A 20,879-nucleotide genomic window follows, 5' to 3' on the forward strand; every position below is an offset into this window, starting at 1 on the left:
GAGATTCATCACAACAGGCCCTGGCTGGAGATACAGATATTCATCACAACAGGCCCTGGCTGGAGATACAGAGATTCATCACAACAGGCCCTGGCTGGAGATACAGAGATTCATCACAACAGGCCCTGGCTGGAGATACAGATTCATCACAACAGGCCCTGGCTGGAGATACAGAGATTCATCACAACAGAGATTCATCACAACAGGCCCTGGCTGGAGATACAGAGACTCATCACAACAGGCCCTGGCTGGAGATACAGAGATTCATCACAACAGAGATTCATCACAACAGGCCCTGGCTGGAGATACAGAGATTCATTACAACAGGCCCTGGCTGGAGATACAGAGATTAATCACAACAGAGATTCATCACAACAGGCCCTGGCTGGAGATACGGAGATTCATCACAACAGGCCCTGGCTGCCGATATGGAGAGTTTGCCCCCCTGCCGCGCCTCATCGGAAACCTCTGTCTCAAAAGCCTCGGATCCGGATTACGTTCAGCTTGTCATTTTATACACGTGGCGTCTGCTCACATTCCCCTTCCCTTCACACATCTCTCTTTACCCTCTTCTGAACCATAACGACATAGCCGGTCTTTCTCCTATTTCTGAACCGTTGAAATAAATAAACCCTGCTGTGATGTGAACGAGCGTATCCACAAAAGTATATATCGAAGGCTATCGAAGGCTTCTCCGTCTGCAGTCGCTCGATATGCTGCCTAGATATGCTGCATGTAAGTCCCCACAACGGGGCAGAAACACAATCTGCTCGATATGCTGCCTAGATATGCTGCATGTAAGTCCCCACAACGGGGCAGAAACACAATCTGTGTTCAACTACAAACACACCAACTGCTATTTCACTTCTCAATGATCACACACACGTAGGCAGACTACCTGTTCCACCTCTGGGGAGCAGAACGTTCTAGGCTGACTCGCTGTTCCACCTCTGGGCAGCAGAACGTTCTAGGCTGACTCGCTGTTCCACCTCTGGGGAGCAGAACGTTCTAGGCTGACTCGCTGTTCCACCTCTGGGGAGCAGAACGTTCTGGCAGACTACCTGTTCCACCTATTGGCAGCAGAACGTTCTGGCAGACTACCTGTTCCACCTATGGGCAGCAGAACGTTCTGGCAGACTACCTGTTCCACCTATGGGCAGCAGAACATTCTGGCAGACTACCTGTTCCACCTATGGGCAGCAGAACGTTCTGGCAGACTACCTGTTCCACCTCTGGGAAGCAGAACGTTCTGGCAGACTACCTGTTCCACCTCTGGGCAGCAGAACGTTCTGGCAGACTACCTGTTCCACCTATGGGCAGCAGAACGTTCTGGCAGACTACCTGTTCCACCTATGGGCAGCAGAACGTTCTGGCAGACTACCTGTTCCACCTCTGGGAAGCAGAACGTTCTAGGCAGACTACCTGTTCCACCTCTGGGAAGCAGAACGTTCTAGGCAGACTACCTGTTCCACCTCTGGGCAGCAGAACGTTCTAGGCAGACTACCTGTTCCACCTCTGGGAAGCAGAACGTTCTAGGCAGACTACCTGTTCCACCTCTGGGAAGCAGAACGTTCTGGTGTATCAGGACCGGTAGTCTGACAACAGGCGAGTGAGTTTTACATCGCCCGGCACACTATCATTCAACTACTGCTTTAGACTGTCTCCTATTGGTGAGATTAAATCTACATAGTTATTCTGCTTTAGACTGTCTCCTATTGGTGATGATAATCTACATAGTTATTCTGCTTTAGATTGTCTCCTAGTGGTGATGATATCTACATAGTTATTCTGCTTTAGACTGTCTCCTATTGGTGATGATAATCTACATAGTTATTCTGCTTTAGACTGTCTCCTATTGGTGATGATAATCTACATAGTTATTCTGCTTTAGACTGTCTCCTAGTGGTGATGATAATCTACATAGTTATTCTGCTTTAGCTGTTGGTCAGAGCTGTTAATCAGAGCTGTTAATCAGAGCTGTTAAACAGAGCTGTTGGTCAGAGCTGTTGGTCAGAGCTGTTGGTCAGAGCTGTTGGCCAGAGCTGTAGATCAGAGCTGTTGGTCAGAGCTGTTGGCCAGAGCTGTTGGTCAGAGCTGTTAATCAGAGCTGTTGGTCAGAGCTGTTGGTCAGAGCTGTAGGTCAGAGCTGTAGGTCAGAGCTGTTAATCAGAGCTGTTGGCCAGAGCTGTTGGTCAGAGCTGTTGGTCAGAGCTGTTGGCCAGAGCTGTTGGCCAGAGCTGTTGGCCAGAGCTCCAAAGACCAATCTCCATTTTGTCAGAACCTAATGCACAATACAGTTTCCTGACTTCATCTCATGTGAATAACAATCCATAATGTTTGATGATCTTTAATCACACTTCAACATCTCCCAACAAAATGTCCAGACAGACATGATTAGAATGGGTGGCAATCTTTCATGACAACGACAACGGTAATAGAAATACTGAATTAAGAGTTTTATATCGTCTATAATATAGTACTCTCAAAACAACTACAATTTTAAAATGGTTCATTAAGACGGACTCATCAACACTCAATTCATACAGCGTCATAGTTTCACATTGTTTGGATGGGGACTAGATGAAACCATACTGGCTAGCTGTCTCAAGGCACAAAGAGGCAGATGTACCAGTAGTACTGTATGTCTGGTACACAGTAAAATGACAGATATACCAGTAGTACTGTACACAGTAAAATATCAGATATACCAGTAGTACTGTACACAGTAAAATGTCAGATATACCAGTAGTACTGTACACAGTAAAATATCAGATATACCAGTAGTACTGTACACAGTAAAATATCAGATATACCAGTAGTACTGTACACAGTAAAACGCCAGATATACTAGTAGTACTGTACACAGTAAAATGACAGATATACTAGTAGTACTGTACACAGTAAAATATCAGATATACCAGTAGTACTGTACACAGTAAAATATCAGATATACCAGTAGTACTGTACACAGTAAAATATCAGATATACCAGTAGTACTGTACACAGTAAAATGTCAGATAATACCAGTAGTACTGTACACAGTAAAATGTCAGGCTCTCTCTTTTCTTCACCTGATCTGGTCATCATCTCAAATTAACACATTCCTGACAAGTCCAACAACAGAGATATCTTCCAGGTAACCTGTAAGAAACCTGCACAGCGATAGGCTGGTTCGGGTGAGGTTTCGGATCGGTCACTTTGGAAATGGTAACCGTGGTTTCAGGCCATGGGCATCTGGTGATAGGCTGCGTAGCGACCAGTCACGTGATGGTAGATCTGGAGGAGAAAAAGAGAAGAAGAAGAAGAGAGAAACAGGAAATAAAAACGGAAGATGAAAGAGGATGACAGGTAAATCATTTAAATATGACCCCGTTGTGACCCCGTTGTTATTAGGAGAACACTGACATGTATAAGGTTAAAGGTCATGACTAATGGACAAACTAAACCATTATGGTGTCCTACAGTACCAAGCCTTTCCACTCTCAGCACTAATCGGTCACATTATGGGACGTGTGTTGGAAGGTGTGTGTGTGTGTGTGTGTGTGTGTGTGTGTGTACATGTCTCTCTATGTCAGCCAGCAGGCTACTAGCCCCCAGTCTAAAGAGGCGAGGGCTCAGCACTAATCGGTCACGTTATGGGACGTGTGTTGGAAGGTGTGTGTGTGTGTGTGTGTGTGTGTGTGTGTGTGTACCTGTCTTTCTATGTCAGCCAGCAGGCTACTAGCCCCCAGTCTAAAGAGGCGAGGGCTCAGCCACTCGTCTCCCAGCTCTTCCTTCATCAGAGTCAGCCACACCAACGACTCCTTGGCTGTACGGATCCCACCAGCAGGCTTAAAACCAACCTAGTGGGGTGTACGAGTCACAGGACACAGGAACAACGGCTGCATGTCAGAGAGGCGACCATACAACTTCACGAGGGACGGAGGGCCATTCAACAGGGAACATTGTTCCTTTCAATCGATTTTTAGGTAACTACATATATCTGATGTTGAACGGCATTGATTACAACTGAGTTAATTCAGCTTGACTGAACGGACACACACACTGTCTGACTGTCTGTTTGACTGTCTCTATGTCTTTCTGTCTGACTGACTGTCTGTCTGCCCGTAGGAACCTACTGGAGAGCCCGTCCCTAAACGACCAAGGGGTCGTCCCAGAGGCAGCAAGAACAAATGCCCCTCCAAGGCAGCTGCCAGGGTGAGAACCATGCTACTGAACGTTAACACACACACACACACACACACACACACACACACACACACACACACACACACACACACACACACACACTAAGAGCCATACCTTATGTCCAGTCTTCAGGAAGTAGTCCCGGATGGCTCTGACCATCACTATGGCGACAGGGTAGGTAGCGTTGACAGACTCCTTCCCTGTTGACGTCTTGATGAAGTCCGACCCTGTTGTAACACAAACAGACACACAGACATTGTTAAAAAAGACGACTTCATTCCATCAACGGACCTTAATGTACAGAGCATTTGGGGAAGTATCCAGAACCCTGGACTTTTTACGCATTTCGTTATGTTAAATGTAAAAAAACCAAAATCCTCATCAACCTTCACACAGTAACCCCGTAATGACAAAGCGAAACGTTTTTTTTAGAAATGTTTGCTGGCCCAGCCAGATCCCAGACTAGATACCTGATCAAATATCTCTGGAGAGACATGAAAATATCTGTGCAGCAACGCTCACCATCCAACCGGACAGAACTGGAGAGGATCTGCAGAGAAGAATGGGAGAAACTCCCCAAATGCAGGTGTGCCAAGCTTGTAGCGTCAAACCCATGAAGAATCAAGGCTGTAATCACTGGCAAAGATGTTTCAACAAAGTACTGAGTAAAGGGTCTGAATACTTATGTAAATGTGATATTACATTTTGTTTTCCTGCAAAGAATTCTACAAACCTGTTTTTGCTTTGTCATTACGGGGTCTTGTGATGTCATTACGGGGTCTTGTGATGTCATTACGGGGTCTTGTGATGTCATTATGGGGTCTTGTGATGTCATTACGGGGTCTTGTGATGTCATTACGGGGTCTTGTGATGTCATTACAGAGTCTGGTGATGTCATTACGGGTCTTGTGATGTCATTACGGGGTCTTGTGATGTCATTATGGGGTCTTGTGATGTCATTATGGGGTCTTGTGATGTCATTACGGGGTCTTGTGATGTCATTACGGGGTCTTGTGATGTCATTACGGGGTCTTGTGATGTCATTATGGGGTCTTGTAATGTCATTACGGGGTCTTGTGATGTCATTACGGGGTCTTGTGATGTCTTGTGATGTCATTACAGAGTCTGGTGATGTCATTACGGAGTCTTGTGATGTCATTACGGGGTCTTGTGATGTCATTATGGGGTCTTGTGATGTCATTACGGGGTCTTGTGATGTCACTATGGGGTCTTGTGATGTCACTACGGGGTCTTGTGATGTCATTACGGGGTCTTGTGATGTCATTATGGGGTCTTGTGATGTCTTGTGATGTCATTACGGAGTCTTGTGATGTCATTACGGAGTCTTGTGATGTCATTACGGGGTCTTGTGATGTCATTACGGGGTCTTGTGATGTCTTGTGATGTCATTACAGAGTCTTGTGATGTCATTACGGGGTCTGGTGATGTCATTACGGGGTCTTGTGATGTCATTACGGGGTCTTGTGATGTCATTACGGGGTCTTGTGATGTCATTACGGGGTCTTGTGATGTCATTACGGGGTCATGTGATGTCATTATGGGGTAGTGTGTGTAGATTGATGAGGGGACAAAATGTAAAGGCTGTAACGTAACACAATGTGGGGGAAAAGTCAGGGGGTCTGAATACTTTCCGAATGCAGTGAATTAACATGCGACATAACGATCTGTTAGAAATGTTGTGTTATTGTCACCATTACAGTTCCTTCTAGACGTCAATATGGAATCTACTCAGCTTTTCAACTTTCTACAATTCCAAAAAGATCCCATCCGAGCAGAATGAGCTATAGAAATAGGAAACTAGACATACAGATGACCTACAATACAGTACAAACATTTAAACATTCTATAAATTCTAGAAATACATTTTGTTTGAATAAATATAGGCAATGTAGAGATGTCATCAGACTGGACAAAAAAACAACAATATGATACTACTACAGTATAAGAGGCACAGCTAGTTCTAAAGTATCTCTGAAACAGGATAATATACTGAGGGCCGCTCTGCTCCCAGGGGCTCCAGAGAGGGCCGCTCTACTCCCAGGGGCTCCAGAGAGGGCCGCTCTGCTCCCAGGGGCTCCAGAGAGGGCCGCTCTGCTCCCAGGGGCTCCAGAGAGGGCCGCTCTGCTCCCAGGGGATCCAGAGAGGGCCGCTCTGCTCCCAGGGTCTCCAGAGAGGGCCGCTCTGCTCCCAGGGTCTCCAGAGAGGGCCGCTCTGCTCCCAGGGTCTCCAGAGAGGGCCGCTCTGCTCCCAGGGGCTCCAGAGAGGGCCGCTCTGCTCCCAGGGGCTCCAGAGAGGGCCGCTCTGCTCCCAGGGGCTCCAGAGAGGGCCGCTCTGCCCCCAGGGTCTCCAGAGAGGGCCGCTCTGCTCCCAGGGTCTCCAGAGACATTACAGTGAGGGCAGCTCTGCTCCCAGGGTCTCCAGAGACATTACAGTGAGGGCTGCTCTGCTCCCAGGGGCTCCAGAGAGGGACGCTCTGCTCCCAGGGTCTCCAGAGAGGGCCGCTCTGCTCCCAGGGTCTCCAGAGACATTACAGTGAGGGCAGCTTTGCTCCCAGGGTCTCCAGAGAGGGCCACTCTGCTCCCAGGGTCTCCAGAGACATTACAGTGAGGGCCGCTCTGCTCCCAGGGTCTCCAGAGACATTACAGTGAGGACGCTCTGCTCCCAGGGTCTCCAGAGAGGGCCGCTCTGCTCCCAGGGTCTCCAGAGAGGGCCGCTCTGCTCCCAGGGCCTCCAGTGAGGGCCGCTCTGCTCCCAGGGTCTCCAGAGACATTACAGTGAGGGCCGCTCTGCTCCCAGGGCCTCCAGTGAGGGCCGCTCTGCTCCCAGGGTCTCCCGTGAGGGCCGCTCTGCTCCCAGGGCCTCCAGTGAGGGCCGCTCTGCTCCCAGGGCCTCCAGTGAGGGCCGCTCTGCTCCCAGGGCCTCCAGAGCCAGAGGAGAACATATGGTGTCTGTGACACTGTGACAGAGCTAACAGAGGGTGTGTGCTGCCTGCCTCATCAATATAACCCTTCATTTATCCCCTTCCCTCCCTTCCATCCCTACATTTATCCCCTTCCTTTCCTTCTGAGACAATTATGTCTTATCAGCTTTCTGGATAAAAATAGAAGATGAAATGACAGGCTTTTAATAGATGAACCACAAACCCTGGTAAAAAGCATCATTCCTCTATTCTGCCCTCCTTCTTTCCCCCCCATCCCGTCTTCCTCCTCCCTCCTAGTCTCTAACGACAGCTCATTACTACACTGATGAACCCTTTACAGATATGTACTATGTATTTTTACAGTCAGAGTTTCTTTATTTCCCCTCTTTCTCCCTCTCCCTCATAACCCCCTCTTTCTCTCTCCCTCATAACCCCCCCCTCTCCCTCATAACCCCCCCTCTCTCTGTCCCTCATAACCCCCCTTCTCCCTCATAACCCCCCCCCTCTCTCCCTCATAACCCCCCCCCTCTCCCTCATAACCCCCCCTCTCTCCCTCATAACCCCCCCACTCTCTCACCATCTATCCCCCTCTCCCACATAACCCCCACTCTCTATCCCCCTCTCCCTCATAACCCCCCACTCTCTCACCATCTATCCCCCTCTCCCTCATAACCCCCCCTCTCTCTGTCCCTCATAACCCCCCCCTCTCTCCCTCATAACCCCCCCTCTCTCCCTCATAACCCCCCCTCTCTCCCTCATAACCCCCCCACTCTCTCACCATCTATCCCCCTCTCCCACATAACCCCCACTCTCTATCCCCCTCTCCCTCATAACCCCCCACTCTCTCACCATCTATCCCCCTCTCCCCCATAACCCTCCCTCTCTCAAAATCTTTCCCCCTCTCCCCCATAACCCCCCACTCTCTCACCATCTTTCCCTCTCTCCCTCATAACCCCCCCTCTCTCCCTCATAACCCCCCCTCTCTCACCATCTTTCCCTCTCGCTCTCCTCACCCCCCCCCAAGACGGAGGAGTAATTCTGTACATTGGTTATGGGGGATGTTAATGAGCTGATAATTGATAGAGGTTATTAAACGAGGATGGCGGTAATGACGCTCGTTTCATTTGGCTAGCGTGGGCAAGCAGGCAGAGCGTGTGTGTGTGTGTGTGCGTGTGTGTGCGTGTGTGGCGGAGTAAAATAGCCGCCGTCATAGATTAATAGGCAAAAATTATCATTCAATTTCTGGAATCTCATACGCAATTTATAGAACAAGGGGAGATTAAGGAGCAAGCACTGAGACAAAAGCAATGTATTTTAATAATGATCTCTATCGGACCGGCTGACAATTTGGTACAGTAATCAGGCTTGTTATGTGACGGGTAGCTAAATGTGTGTGTGTGTGTGTGTGTGTGTGTGCGAGAGAAAAAGAGAGAGAGAGAGTGTTCATCAGGTTAGCTAAGCACAGAGACAGAGAATACAGCCTGAACAACAGCGCCCCCCACAGGAGAACACGACAAACTGCACCATTTGTAAAAACAATATCACTGGGCCTGATTCACAGGAGAGATGAGCGCATTCAACTCGGATTTTCACAAATCATTCGTCAACGAGAGAGAAATGCGAGTTGGATCCCAAGTGTATATAACACCAGCCCTGTGTGTACGTGTGTGTGTGTGTATGAGAGAGAACACTCACCAGCCATCATAGCCACCAGACTAGCCTTGTAGACATTGGTGTAGGTCCCCAGCTCTCCTATAGCCAGGATGGACTTCATGTGAGCCTCCCCACAGGCCTCTCTGAACTGACACACCTCCTCATACATGGCTGAGGAGACAGAGGGGATTTAAAAATGGACACATTATTGAGGAGACACTCCACCACACACCTTCACTGTCATAGCAACACCATAGTTCATACTGCCATAGCAACACCATAGTTCATACTGTCATAGCAACACCATAGCTCATACTGCCATAGCAACACCATAGCTCATACTGCCATAGCAACACCATAGCTCATACTGCCATAGCAACACCATAGCTCATACTGCCATAGCAACAACATAGCTCATACTGCCATAGCAACATCATAGCTCATACTGCCATAGCAACATCATAGCTCATACTGCCACAGCAACACCATAGCTCATACTGCCATAGCAACATCATAGCTCATACTGCCATAGCAACATCATAGCACATACTGCCATAGCAACAGCATAGTTCATACTGCCATAGCAACATCATAGTTCATACTGCCATAGCAACACCATAGCAACATCATAGTTCATACTGCCATTGCAACACCATAGCTCATACTGCCATAGCAACATCATAGTTCATACTGCCATAGCAACATCATAGCACATACTGCCATAGCAACATCATAGCTCATACTGCCATAGCAACATCATAGTTCAATCAGCCGTTTCCAGCTACAATAGTCATTTACAACATTAACAATGTCTACAACGTATTTCTGATCAATTTAATGTCATTTTAATGGGGAAAAAAAGGACATTTCTAAGTGACCCCAAAATGTTGAGCGACAGTATATGTTTACATATTCATGTTGACTGATTGTATGTTTACATGTTTATGTTGACTGACTGTATGTTTACATGTTCATGTTGACTGACTTGTATGTTTACATGTTCACGTTGACTGACTGTATGTTTACATGTTCACGTTGACTGACTGTATGTTTACATGTTTATGTTGACTGACTGTATGTTTACATGTTCATGTTGACTGACTGTATGTTTACATGTTCACGTTGACTGACTGTATGTTTACATGTTCATGTTGACTGACTGTATGTTTACATGTTTACGTTGACTGACTGTATGTTTACATGTTCACGTTGACTGACTGTATGTTTACATGTTCACGTTGACTGACTGTATGTTTACATGTTCACGTTGACTGACTGTATGTTTACATGTTCATGTTGACTGACTGTATGTTTACATATTCATGTTGACTGACTGTATGTTTACATGTTTATGTTGACTGACTGTATGTTTACATGTTCACGTTGACTGACTATGTTTACATGTTCATGTTGACTGACTGACTGTATGTTTACATGTTCATGTTGACTGACTGACTGACTATGTTTACATGTTCATGTTGACTGACTGACTGTATGTTTACATGTTCATGTTGACTGACTGTATGTTTACAGGCTGTTCTGGGAACTAAAGGGTGGTCTGACACCGGACCTAGCAGGATGTACCTAATAAAGTGTCCGGTGAGTGTCTATAATAATATATACCACACCTTCCCACTGTCCAGTGAGGGCCAGAGTCCTGTTAATGACTATATCTATCTCCATAGCTCCATCCTCTACAGCCATACGGACCTCCTCCAGCCTGGTCTTCAGAGAGGTCTGGCCTGCAGGGAAACCGGTCGCCACTGAGGAGAGGAGGAGCAGGATGGAGAGAGACGTCGCTGAGTCACTATCTATCGTTTTTCCATGTCACAATATTCTGTTATTTCATTCATGTTTCGGCTGTATGAGCCGTTTATTGTGTTATAATTAAGCAACATACACCTGGACTGTCCAACTACAGAATGACCCGGAGGTAGACTTCCTCCTCTCTCTCTCTTACCTGAGGCGACAGGTAGGCTGGAGTTGGCTGCTTTCAGTGACTTCACAGCATCAGCCACACGAGACGGGTACACGCACACCGCTGCGGTAGTCACACCTAGATACACAGATACAACCAGAACATATAGTTACTCTTCACCAACACCAAAGATAGGCCTACCATGTGAAACACAAGAGCACGTCGCCCTCTAGTGGCCCATACAAGGAGCACGTCGCCCTCTAGTGGCCCATACAAGGAGCACGTCGCCCTCTAGTGGCCCAAACGAGGAGCACGTCGCCCTCAAGTGGCCCAAACGAGGAGCACGTCGCCCTCTAGTGGCCCAAACGAGGAGCACGTCGCCCTCTAGTGGCCCAAACGAGGAGCACGTCGCCCTCTAGTGGGTAAATAATCCATGAGTTGTGAATTGAAGAACAAGTATGAAGTATAGAACATCAGTCATGTTTAGGAGGATGTGGAGTATCACATTTAACACACAGGCTTTATGAAGAGCTATGTAAAGCTAGTCTGTCTCTAGAGCAGGGTGAGGAGGAGAGAGGGAGAGAGGACGGACAGACGGACGGACAGACAGACAGAACAGGACAGGACAGGACAGACAGGACAGGACAGGACAGACAGAACAGGACAGGACAGACAGGACAGACACACCACTACCTTTGTCCTGCATGTCCATGCTCTTCAGCAGGTCGTAGCGTACCGGCTGGGTCGCCTTCATACACAGCCGGTGGACGTTGCCGGGCGTGTCGTCACCGGCCAGGGTCGTCAGGTCAATACAGGTCACCGCCCGCAGCAGCCACGCCGCCTGGAGATAGACAGAGAGCATTGTGGGTAATATTGTAACACAGAGCCAGATGTCAACTCATACCGGGGTGTTTAACTGTTTGTTCTCAATACAAGGGGTTGGTGTGGACAACACTTCAACACTAGATAACACATAAAACCAGACATACTGTATATCCTTATTCTAATAGGATACAAACTGAGAATACTGCATATCCTTATTCTAATAGTAGGATACAAACTGAGAATACTGCATATCCTTATTCTAATAGGATACAAACTGAGAATACTGCATATCCTTATTCTAATAGTAGGATACAAACTGAGAATACTGCATATCCTTATTCTAATAGTAGGATACAAACTGAGAATACTGCATATCCTTATTCTAATAGGATACAAACTGAGAATACTGCATATCCTTATTCTAATAGTAGGATACAAACTGAGAATACTGCATATCCTTATTCTAATAGGATACAAACTGAGAATACTGCATATCCTTTTTCTAATAGGATACAAACTGAGAATACTGCATATCCTTATTCTAATAGTAGGATACAAACTGAGAATACTGCATATCCTTATTCTAATAGTAGGATACAAACTGAGAATACTGCATATCCTTATTCTAATAGTAGGATACAAACTGAGAATACTGCATATCCTTATTCTAATAGTAGGATACAAACTGAGAATACTGCATATCCTTATTCTAATAGGATACAAACTGAGAATACTGCATATCCTTATTCTAATAGGATACAAACTGAGAATACTGCATATCCTTATTCTAATAGGATACAAACTGAGAATACTGCATATCCTTATTCTAATAGTAGGTTACAAACTGAGAATACTGCATATCCTTATTCTAATAGTAGGTTACAAACTGAGAATACTGCATATCCTTTTCTAATAGGATACAAACTGAGAATACTGCATATCCTTATTCTAATAGTAGGATACAAACTGAGAATACTGCATATCCTTATTCTAATAGGATACAAACTGAGAATACTGCATATCCTTATTCTAATAGGATACAAACTGAGAATACTGCATATCCTTATTCTAATAGGATACAAACTGAGAATACTGCATATCCTTATTCTAATAGGATACAAACTGAGAATACTGCATATCCTTATTCTAATAGTAGGATACAAACTGAGAATACTGCATATCCTTATTCTAATAGTAGGATACAAACTGAGAATACTGCATATCCTTATTCTAATAGGATACAAACTGAGAATACTGCATATCCTTATTCTAATAGGATACAAACTGAGAATACTGCATATCCTTATTCTAATAGGATACAAACTGAGAATACTGCATATCCTTATTCTAATAGGATACAAACTGAGAATACTGCATATCCTTATTCTAATAGGATACAAACTGAGAATACTGCATATCCTTATTCTAATAGGATACAAACTGAGAATACTGCATATCCTTTTTCTAATAGGATACAAACTGAGAATACTGCATATCCTTATTCTAATAGTAGGATACAAACTGAGAATACTGCATATCCTTATTCTAATAGTAGGATACAAACTGAGAATACTGCATATCCTTATTCTAATAGTAGGATACAAACTGAGAATACTGCATATCCTTATTCTAATAGTAGGATACAAACTGAGAATACTGCATATCCTTATTCTAATAGGATACAAACTGAGAATACTGCATATCCTTATTCTAATAGGATACAAACTGAGAATACTGCATATCCTTATTCTAATAGGATACAAACTGAGAATACTGCATATCCTTATTCTAATAGGATACAAACTGAGAATACTGCATATCCTTATTCTAATAGTAGGATACAAACTGAGAATACTGCATATCCTTATTCTAATAGTAGGATACAAACTGAGAATACTGCATATCCTTATTCTAATAGGATACAAACTGAGAATACTGCATATCCTTATTCTAATAGTAGGATACAAACTGAGAATACTGCATATCCTTATTCTAATAGTAGGATACAAACTGAGAATACTGCATATCCTTATTCTAATAGGATACAAACTGAGAATACTGCATATCCTTATTCTAATAGTAGGATACAAACTGAGAATACTGCATATCCTTATTCTAATAGTAGGATACAAACTGAGAATACTGCATATCCTTATTCTAATAGGATACAAACTGAGAATACTGCATATCCTTATTCTAATAGGATACAAACTGAGAATACTGCATATCCTTATTCTAATAGGATACAAACTGAGAATACTGCATATCCTTATTCTAATAGGATACAAACTGAGAATACTGCATATCCTTATTCTAATAGTAGGATACAAACTGAGAATACTGCATATCCTTATTCTAATAGTAGGATACAAACTGAGAATACTGCATATCCTTATTCTAATAGGATACAAACTGAGAATACTGCATATCCTTATTCTAATAGTAGGATACAAACTGAGAATACTGCATATCCTTATTCTAATAGTAGGATACAAACTGAGAATACTGCATATCCTTATTCTAATAGGATACAAACTGAGAATACTGCATATCCTTATTCTAATAGGATACAAACTGAGAATACTGCATATCCTTATTCTAATAGTAGGTTACAAACTGAGAATACTGCATATCCTTATTCTAATAGTAGGTTACAAACTGAGAATACTGCATATCCTTTTCTAATAGGATACAAACTGAGAATACTGCATATCCTTATTCTAATAGTAGGATACAAACTGAGAATACTGCATATCCTTATTCTAATAGGATACAAACTGAGAATACTGCATATCCTTATTCTAATAGGATACAAACTGAGAATACTGCATATCCTTATTCTAATAGGATACAAACTGAGAATACTGCATATCCTTATTCTAATAGTAGGATACAAACTGAGAATACTGCATATCCTTATTCTAATAGTAGGATACAAACTGAGAATACTGCATATCCTTATTCTAATAGTAGGATACAAACTGAGAATACTGCATATCCTTATTCTAATAGGATACAAACTGAGAATACTGCATATCCTTATTCTAATAGGATACAAACTGAGAATACTGCATATCCTTATTCTAATAGGATACAAACTGAGAATACTGCATATCCTTATTCTAATAGGATACAAACTGAGAATACTGCATATCCTTATTCTAATAGGATACAAACTGAGAATACTGCATATCCTTATTCTAATAGGATACAAACTGAGAATACTGCATATCCTTATTCTAATAGGATACAAACTGAGAATACTGCATATCCTTATTCTAATAGTAGGATACAAACTGAGAATACTGCATATCCTTATTCTAATAGTAGGATACAAACTGAGAATACTGCATATCCTTATTCTAATAGTAGGATACAAACTGAGAATACTGCATATCCTTTTTCTAATAGGATACAAACTGAGAAAACTGCATATCCTTTTTCTAATAGTAGGTTACAAACTGAGAATACTGCATATCCTTTTCTAATAGGATACAAACTGAGAATACTGCATATCCTTATTCTAATAGGATACAAACTGAGAATACTGCATATCCTTATTCTAATAGGATACAAACTGAGAATACTGCATATCCTTATTCTAATAGGATACAAACTGAGAATACTGCATATCCTTATTCTAATAGTAGGATACAAACTGAGAATACTGCATATCCTTATTCTAATAGGATACAAACTGAGAATACTGCATATCCTTATTCTAATAGGATACAAACTGAGAATACTGCATATCCTTATTCTAATAGGATACAAACTGAGAATACTGCATATCCTTATTCTAATAGGATACAAACTGAGAATACTGCATATCCTTATTCTAATAGGATACAAACTGAGAATACTGCATATCCTTATTCTAATAGGATACAAACTGAGAATACTGCATATCCTTATTCTAATAGGATACAAACTGAGAATACTGCATATCCTTATTCTAATAGTAGGATACAAACTGAGAATACTGCATATCCTTATTCTAATAGGATACAAACTGAGAATACTGCATATCCTTATTCTAATAGGATACAAACTGAGAATACTGCATATCCTTATTCTAATAGGATACAAACTGAGAATACTGCATATCCTTATTCTAATAGGATACAAACTGAGAATACTGCATATCCTTATTCTAATAGGATACAAACTGAGAATACTGCATATCCTTATTCTAATAGGATACAAACTGAGAATACTGCATATCCTTATTCTAATAGTAGGATACAAACTGAGAATACTGCATATCCTTATTCTAATAGTAGGATACAAACTGAGAATACTGCATATCCTTATTCTAATAGTAGGATACAAACTGAGAATACTGCATATCCTTATTCTAATAGTAGGATACAAACTGAGAATACTGCATATCCTTTTTCTAATAGGATACAAACTGAGAATACTGCATATCCTTTTTCTAATAGTAGGTTACAAACTGAGAATACTGCATATCCTTTTTCTAATAGGATACAAACTGAGAATACTGCATATCCTTATTCTAATAGGATACAAACTGAGAATACTGCATATCCTTATTCTAATAGGATACAAACTGAGAATACTGCATTTCCTTATTCTAATAGGATACAAACTGAGAATACTGCATATCCTTATTCTAATAGGATACAAACTGAGAATACTGCATATCCTTATTCTAATAGGATACAAACTGTGAATACTGCATATCCTTATTCTAATAGGATACAAACTGAGAATACTGCATATCCTTATTCTAATAGTAGGATACAAACTGAGAATACTGCATATCCTTATTCTAATAGTAGGATACAAACTGAGAATACTGCATATCCTTATTCTAATAGTAGGATACAAACTGAGAATACTGCATATCCTTTTTCTAATAGGATACAAACTGAGAATACTGCATATCCTTTTTCTAATAGTAGGTTACAAACTGAGAATACTGCATATCCTTTTTCTAATAGTACGGTGAATACTGCATATCCTTATTCTAATAGTAGGTTACAAACTGAGAATACTGCATATCCTTATTCTAATAGTAGGATACAAACTGAGAATACTGCATATCCTTATTCTAATAGGATACAAACTGAGAATACTGCATATCCTTATTCTAATAGGATACAAACTGAGAATACTGCATATCCTTATTCTAATAGTAGGGTGAATACTGCATATCCTTATTCTAATAGTAGGATACAAACTGAGCATCACTTCATCTTGTGTCTTATGAGAGGTATAGGAAAACATTGGAGATGAAGGTATTAACACACACGCAAGCTAACCCCAAAGCTAAACCCAAAGCTCCTCCTACCTGCCACTGTTTCTTGTTCTTATTGCGTCCTTGGATCTGCTGAGCTCTCTTCAGCACTGCCTGGGTGTTCACCCGCACCTTGGACACCCATTCCAGGTCTGACACACACACACACACACACACACACACACACACACACACACACACACACACACACACACACACACACACACACACACACACACACACACACACACACAATAACACCATCAATATGGAAGGTTGATAAGAAACACGTCAGTTGGTATGTGGTCGCTGTCCACAACGCTTCCATATAAGTGTATATACACGTAGGCCTTTTTTCTCACCGAATCCACTATTCTGTTCAGATATCTACTGGATATCATGTAGGCTTACAGTAGTTAACAACCGATGGTTAGGCCTGCATCGAAATGTTGTCCGGGATCTTAGTACAGTCAGACCACTGATAGTCACGTGATTCCCCCTGGCTGCACTGAGTGTCGTGTGAAACATATTATCCAGGACATCATGAGTCAAGACCACCAACATTCAGTAATTCAGCACGTAACGTTAACTAGCTACTATCTTTACGGTGTTCACTAGACACGATACAAAGTATCTCTGGTCTCTGTATGTTACTTAACTAATGTTAGAGATATATATTAACACGTTGACAGGATAAATGTGCAGTGATTGTAATACATGAGCGCGGTAACGTTACTTCTTACATGCATTTGTTAGAAACCAAACTCTTCCTGTTAGGCCTAAGTGTCACAGTCAAAACATTAATTATCAAGAATGTCCTAAACATAAAACACACCCTCTACGGTAGTAGCTAGAGTTGATACTAGCTAGCTGCACATACTAACACAATCGATAGCTATTTCACTGGATTTGACTAATGTTTCAGGATAAACATGTATTTCCCACAATAAAGAAGCGAGTCTTACCAAGGGGCATGCCCGGGTTTCTTGCAGACATGGTTAACGACGATTTAACGACCAAACGGAGTTATTTTTCCATCAGATTCACCTAGCAAGCTAATTAGCTCCTAGCAGAGTTTACAGTCCGTGGACCTCTTCCTGAATGTATAGTTACCGCCCCCCTCAATCCACCAATCACGGTTCAGCTCGAAATGGCGTCATAAGATGAACATTTGAAGGAACCTCATCAATTAAAAAAAGACGAGTGACATATTTTCAATTATAATATAATTTTTTTCATAAGAATTTATTGTTCTGTATTTATTGTGTCAATAATAAATCTACTGTGTCAATTTCAATTTATTGTGTCAATATTCAAAAATCAAAGCAATCGATTTAACCAGGCTATTTCTTAGTCCTTCATGTAAGATCTCCAGATGCTGTACACATTTATTGCAAGACTCACTAACCACCTTTGTTGTTGTTCCTGCCAGGACGGGACATCCTTCAACCGTTGCCAAAGCCAGAACATGACCAGAATACTATGCAACAAGCTGAGACTTTTTACCACACTGACCAAAACCATGCATTTTTATTTTACTAGGCAAGTCAGTTAAGAACAAATTCTTATTTTCAATGACGGCCTAGGAACAGCGGCAGAACGACAGATTTGTACCTTATCAGCTCGGGGGTTTGAACTTGCAACCTTCCGGTTACTAGTCCAATGCTCTAACCACTAGGCTACCCTGCCACCCCTACACTCTAACCACTAGGCTACGCTGCCGCCCCTAGGTGTGTGTGTGTGTGTGTGTGTGTGTGTGTGTGTGTGTGTGTGTGTGTGTGTGTGTGTGTGTGTGTGTGTGTGTGCATGCGTGCTAGCATGTGTGTGTGCATGCGTGCTAGCGCGTGTGTGTGTGTGTGTGTGCGCGTGTGCGTGCATGCGTGCTAGCTTGTGTGTGTGTGTGTGTGTGTGTGTGTGCTAACTGTGAGTTGAGAGTGGAGTGCTGGAGTCCTGTGCTGGCCCCCAAAGCATTCCACCACCAACCCTGTTGCCATGGCACCGCCCCACAATATTATGGAGCGGCCATATGTTAGGAGCCCTTGTGATGTTTTATAGTCTTTCGTGAAAATCTATTAAATTGTATAAAGTTTCTTAGTTCCTTAGTCTCCCTATTTCTCGCTGTCTGGTTCTGTTTCTGTTTATAACTGTCTGGGTCTGGTTTTGTTTCTAACTGTCTGGTTCTGATTCTGTTTCTAACTGTCTGGTTCTGATTCTAACTGTCTGGGTCTGATTCTAACTGTCTGGGTCTGGTTCTGTTTCTAACTGTCTGGTTCTGATTCTAACTGTCTGGGTCTGATTCTAACTGTCTGGTTCTGATTCTGTTTATAACTGTCTGGGTCTGATTCTGTTTCTAACTGTCTGGGTCTGGTTCTGTTTATAACTGTCTGGTTCTGTTTCTAACTGTCTGGGTCTGATTCTGTTTCTAACTGTCTGGGTCTGGTTCTGTTTCTAACTGTCTGGTTCTGATTCTGTTTATAACTGTCTGGTTCTGATTCTAACTGTCTGGGTCTGATTCTGTTTCTAACTGTCTGGGTCTGGTTCTGTTTATAACTGTCTGGTTCTGATTCTAACTGTCTGGGTCTGATTCTGTTTCTAACTGTCTGGGTCTGATTCTGTTTATAACTGTCTGGGTCTGATTCTGTTTATAACTGTCTGGGTCTGATTCTGTTTCTAACTGTCTGGTTCTGATTCTGTTTCTAACTGTCTGGTTCTGATTCTGTTTCTTGCTGTCTGGGTCTGATTCTGTTTCTTGCTGTCTGGGTCTGATTCTGTTTCTAACTGTCTGGTTCTGATTCTGTTTCTAACTGTCTGGTTCTGATTCTGTTTCTAATTGTCTGATTCTGTTTCTAACTGTCTGGTTCTGATTCTGTTTCTAACTGTCTGGTTCTGATTCTGTTTCTAACTGTCTGGGTCTGATTATGTTTCTAACTGTCTGGGTCTGATTCTGTTTATAACTGTCTGGGTCTGGTTCTGTTTCTAACTGTCTGGGTCTGATTATGTTTCTAACTGTCTGGGTCTGATTCTGTTTATAACTGTCTGGGTCTGTTTCTGTTTAGAACTGTCTGGGTCTGTTTCTGTTTATAACTGTCTGGTTCTGATTCTGTTTCTAGCTGTCTGAGTCTGATTCTGTTTCTTGCTGTCTGGTTCTGATTCTGGGGCATGAGAGAGTGAGACAGGACGTGATTTAGTTGGGGTGAGGTACTTGTGTGTGGTTTTAGATGCATCACCATTGACTCGCTGTTTGTAACACAGAGCACCTCATCAAAACTCACACACACCACTGTTCGTAACACAACACACCTCATCAAAACTCACACACACCACTGTTCGTAACACAGAGCACCTCATCATTAAACTACGTATGTCTGCATACTAACAAAATAAACATAACACAGTTTCATTCATCAAAATACATATATTATTATGTTTTATAAAGATTTCGATGACTGAATTGGCTGTTCTGGGATCTTTTGGCAAAAAAAGTTGTTGTTCTCTGTGCAGTACTCCACTGTGGCCACTAGATGGTAGTACAAGCACGATGTTGGAGTTTTACACAGCCAGTCCATGTCAATTGACCAGTCAATCAATTTTTCCAAATTAAAAGATCATTATTTCTCAAAGACTGCAGAAAAATATATCTAGAATAATGTTGCAGCATTTGACACCACTGATTGTGACAATATTAAACCATGTAAGACACAAAGCCCGAGATTTCCGTTCTGCCACCCCAGGTGTCTTGGCCCTCTCACCCCTACGGGAAGGCAGCTCCCTCTCAGCCCAGTCCAAGCTCTTCTCTGTCCTCTCACCCCTACGGGAGGGCAGCTTCCTCTCAGCCCAGTCCAAGCTCTTCTCTGTCCTCTCACCCTTATAGGAGGGCAGCTCCCTATCAGTCCAGTCCAAGCTCTTCTCTGACATGTCACCCCAATGATGGAACCATCTATCTGAAGGTGAATGCACTGAACTGTAAGTCGCTCTGGATAAGAGCGTCTGCTAAATTACAGACCTGTAAAATGTAGCACACAACATGGTTGGTTTTTTACATTTCAGCCGACCCTGTGCGATTACATTTCAGCCGACCCTGTGCGATTACA

At 42.7% G+C, this 20,879-nt stretch overlaps 1 protein-coding gene across 1 annotated transcript; it reads right to left on the bottom strand.

Moving 5' to 3' along the window:
* Positions 1 to 2,331: 2,331 nt before the first annotated feature.
* Positions 2,332 to 17,908, bottom strand: LOC139393142 (deoxyribose-phosphate aldolase-like). The gene is made up of 9 exons (XM_071141509.1): positions 17,754 to 17,908; positions 16,843 to 16,940; positions 11,394 to 11,541; positions 10,743 to 10,838; positions 10,411 to 10,545; positions 8,825 to 8,953; positions 4,303 to 4,415; positions 3,693 to 3,842; positions 2,332 to 3,276 (listed from the first exon to the last, which is right to left on the bottom strand). The coding sequence occupies exons 1-9, from the start codon at positions 17,782 to 17,784 to the stop codon at positions 3,220 to 3,222; spliced, it is 957 nt and encodes a 318-aa protein (XP_070997610.1). The 5' UTR covers positions 17,785 to 17,908; the 3' UTR covers positions 2,332 to 3,219.
* Positions 17,909 to 20,879: the final 2,971 nt, after the last annotated feature.

This window comes from Oncorhynchus clarkii, chromosome 33 (assembly GCF_045791955.1).
Source record: "Oncorhynchus clarkii lewisi isolate Uvic-CL-2024 chromosome 33, UVic_Ocla_1.0, whole genome shotgun sequence".
Classification (NCBI taxonomy): Eukaryota; Metazoa; Chordata; class Actinopteri; order Salmoniformes; family Salmonidae; genus Oncorhynchus; species Oncorhynchus clarkii.

Excerpts from the sequence above, each read along its gene's own strand:
- LOC139393142 (XM_071141509.1), bottom strand. The coding sequence starts at position 17,784 with ATGTCTGCAAGAAACCCGGGCATGCCCCTTG. Across the intron at positions 10,546-10,742 it reads CAGCCTACCTGTCGCCTCAG|TGGCGACCGGTTTCCCTGCA; the intron begins GTAAGAGAGAGA and ends TCCTCTCCTCAG. Across the intron at positions 3,843-4,302 it reads TCCTGAAGACTGGACATAAG|GTTGGTTTTAAGCCTGCTGG; the intron begins GTATGGCTCTTA and ends ACACCCCACTAG.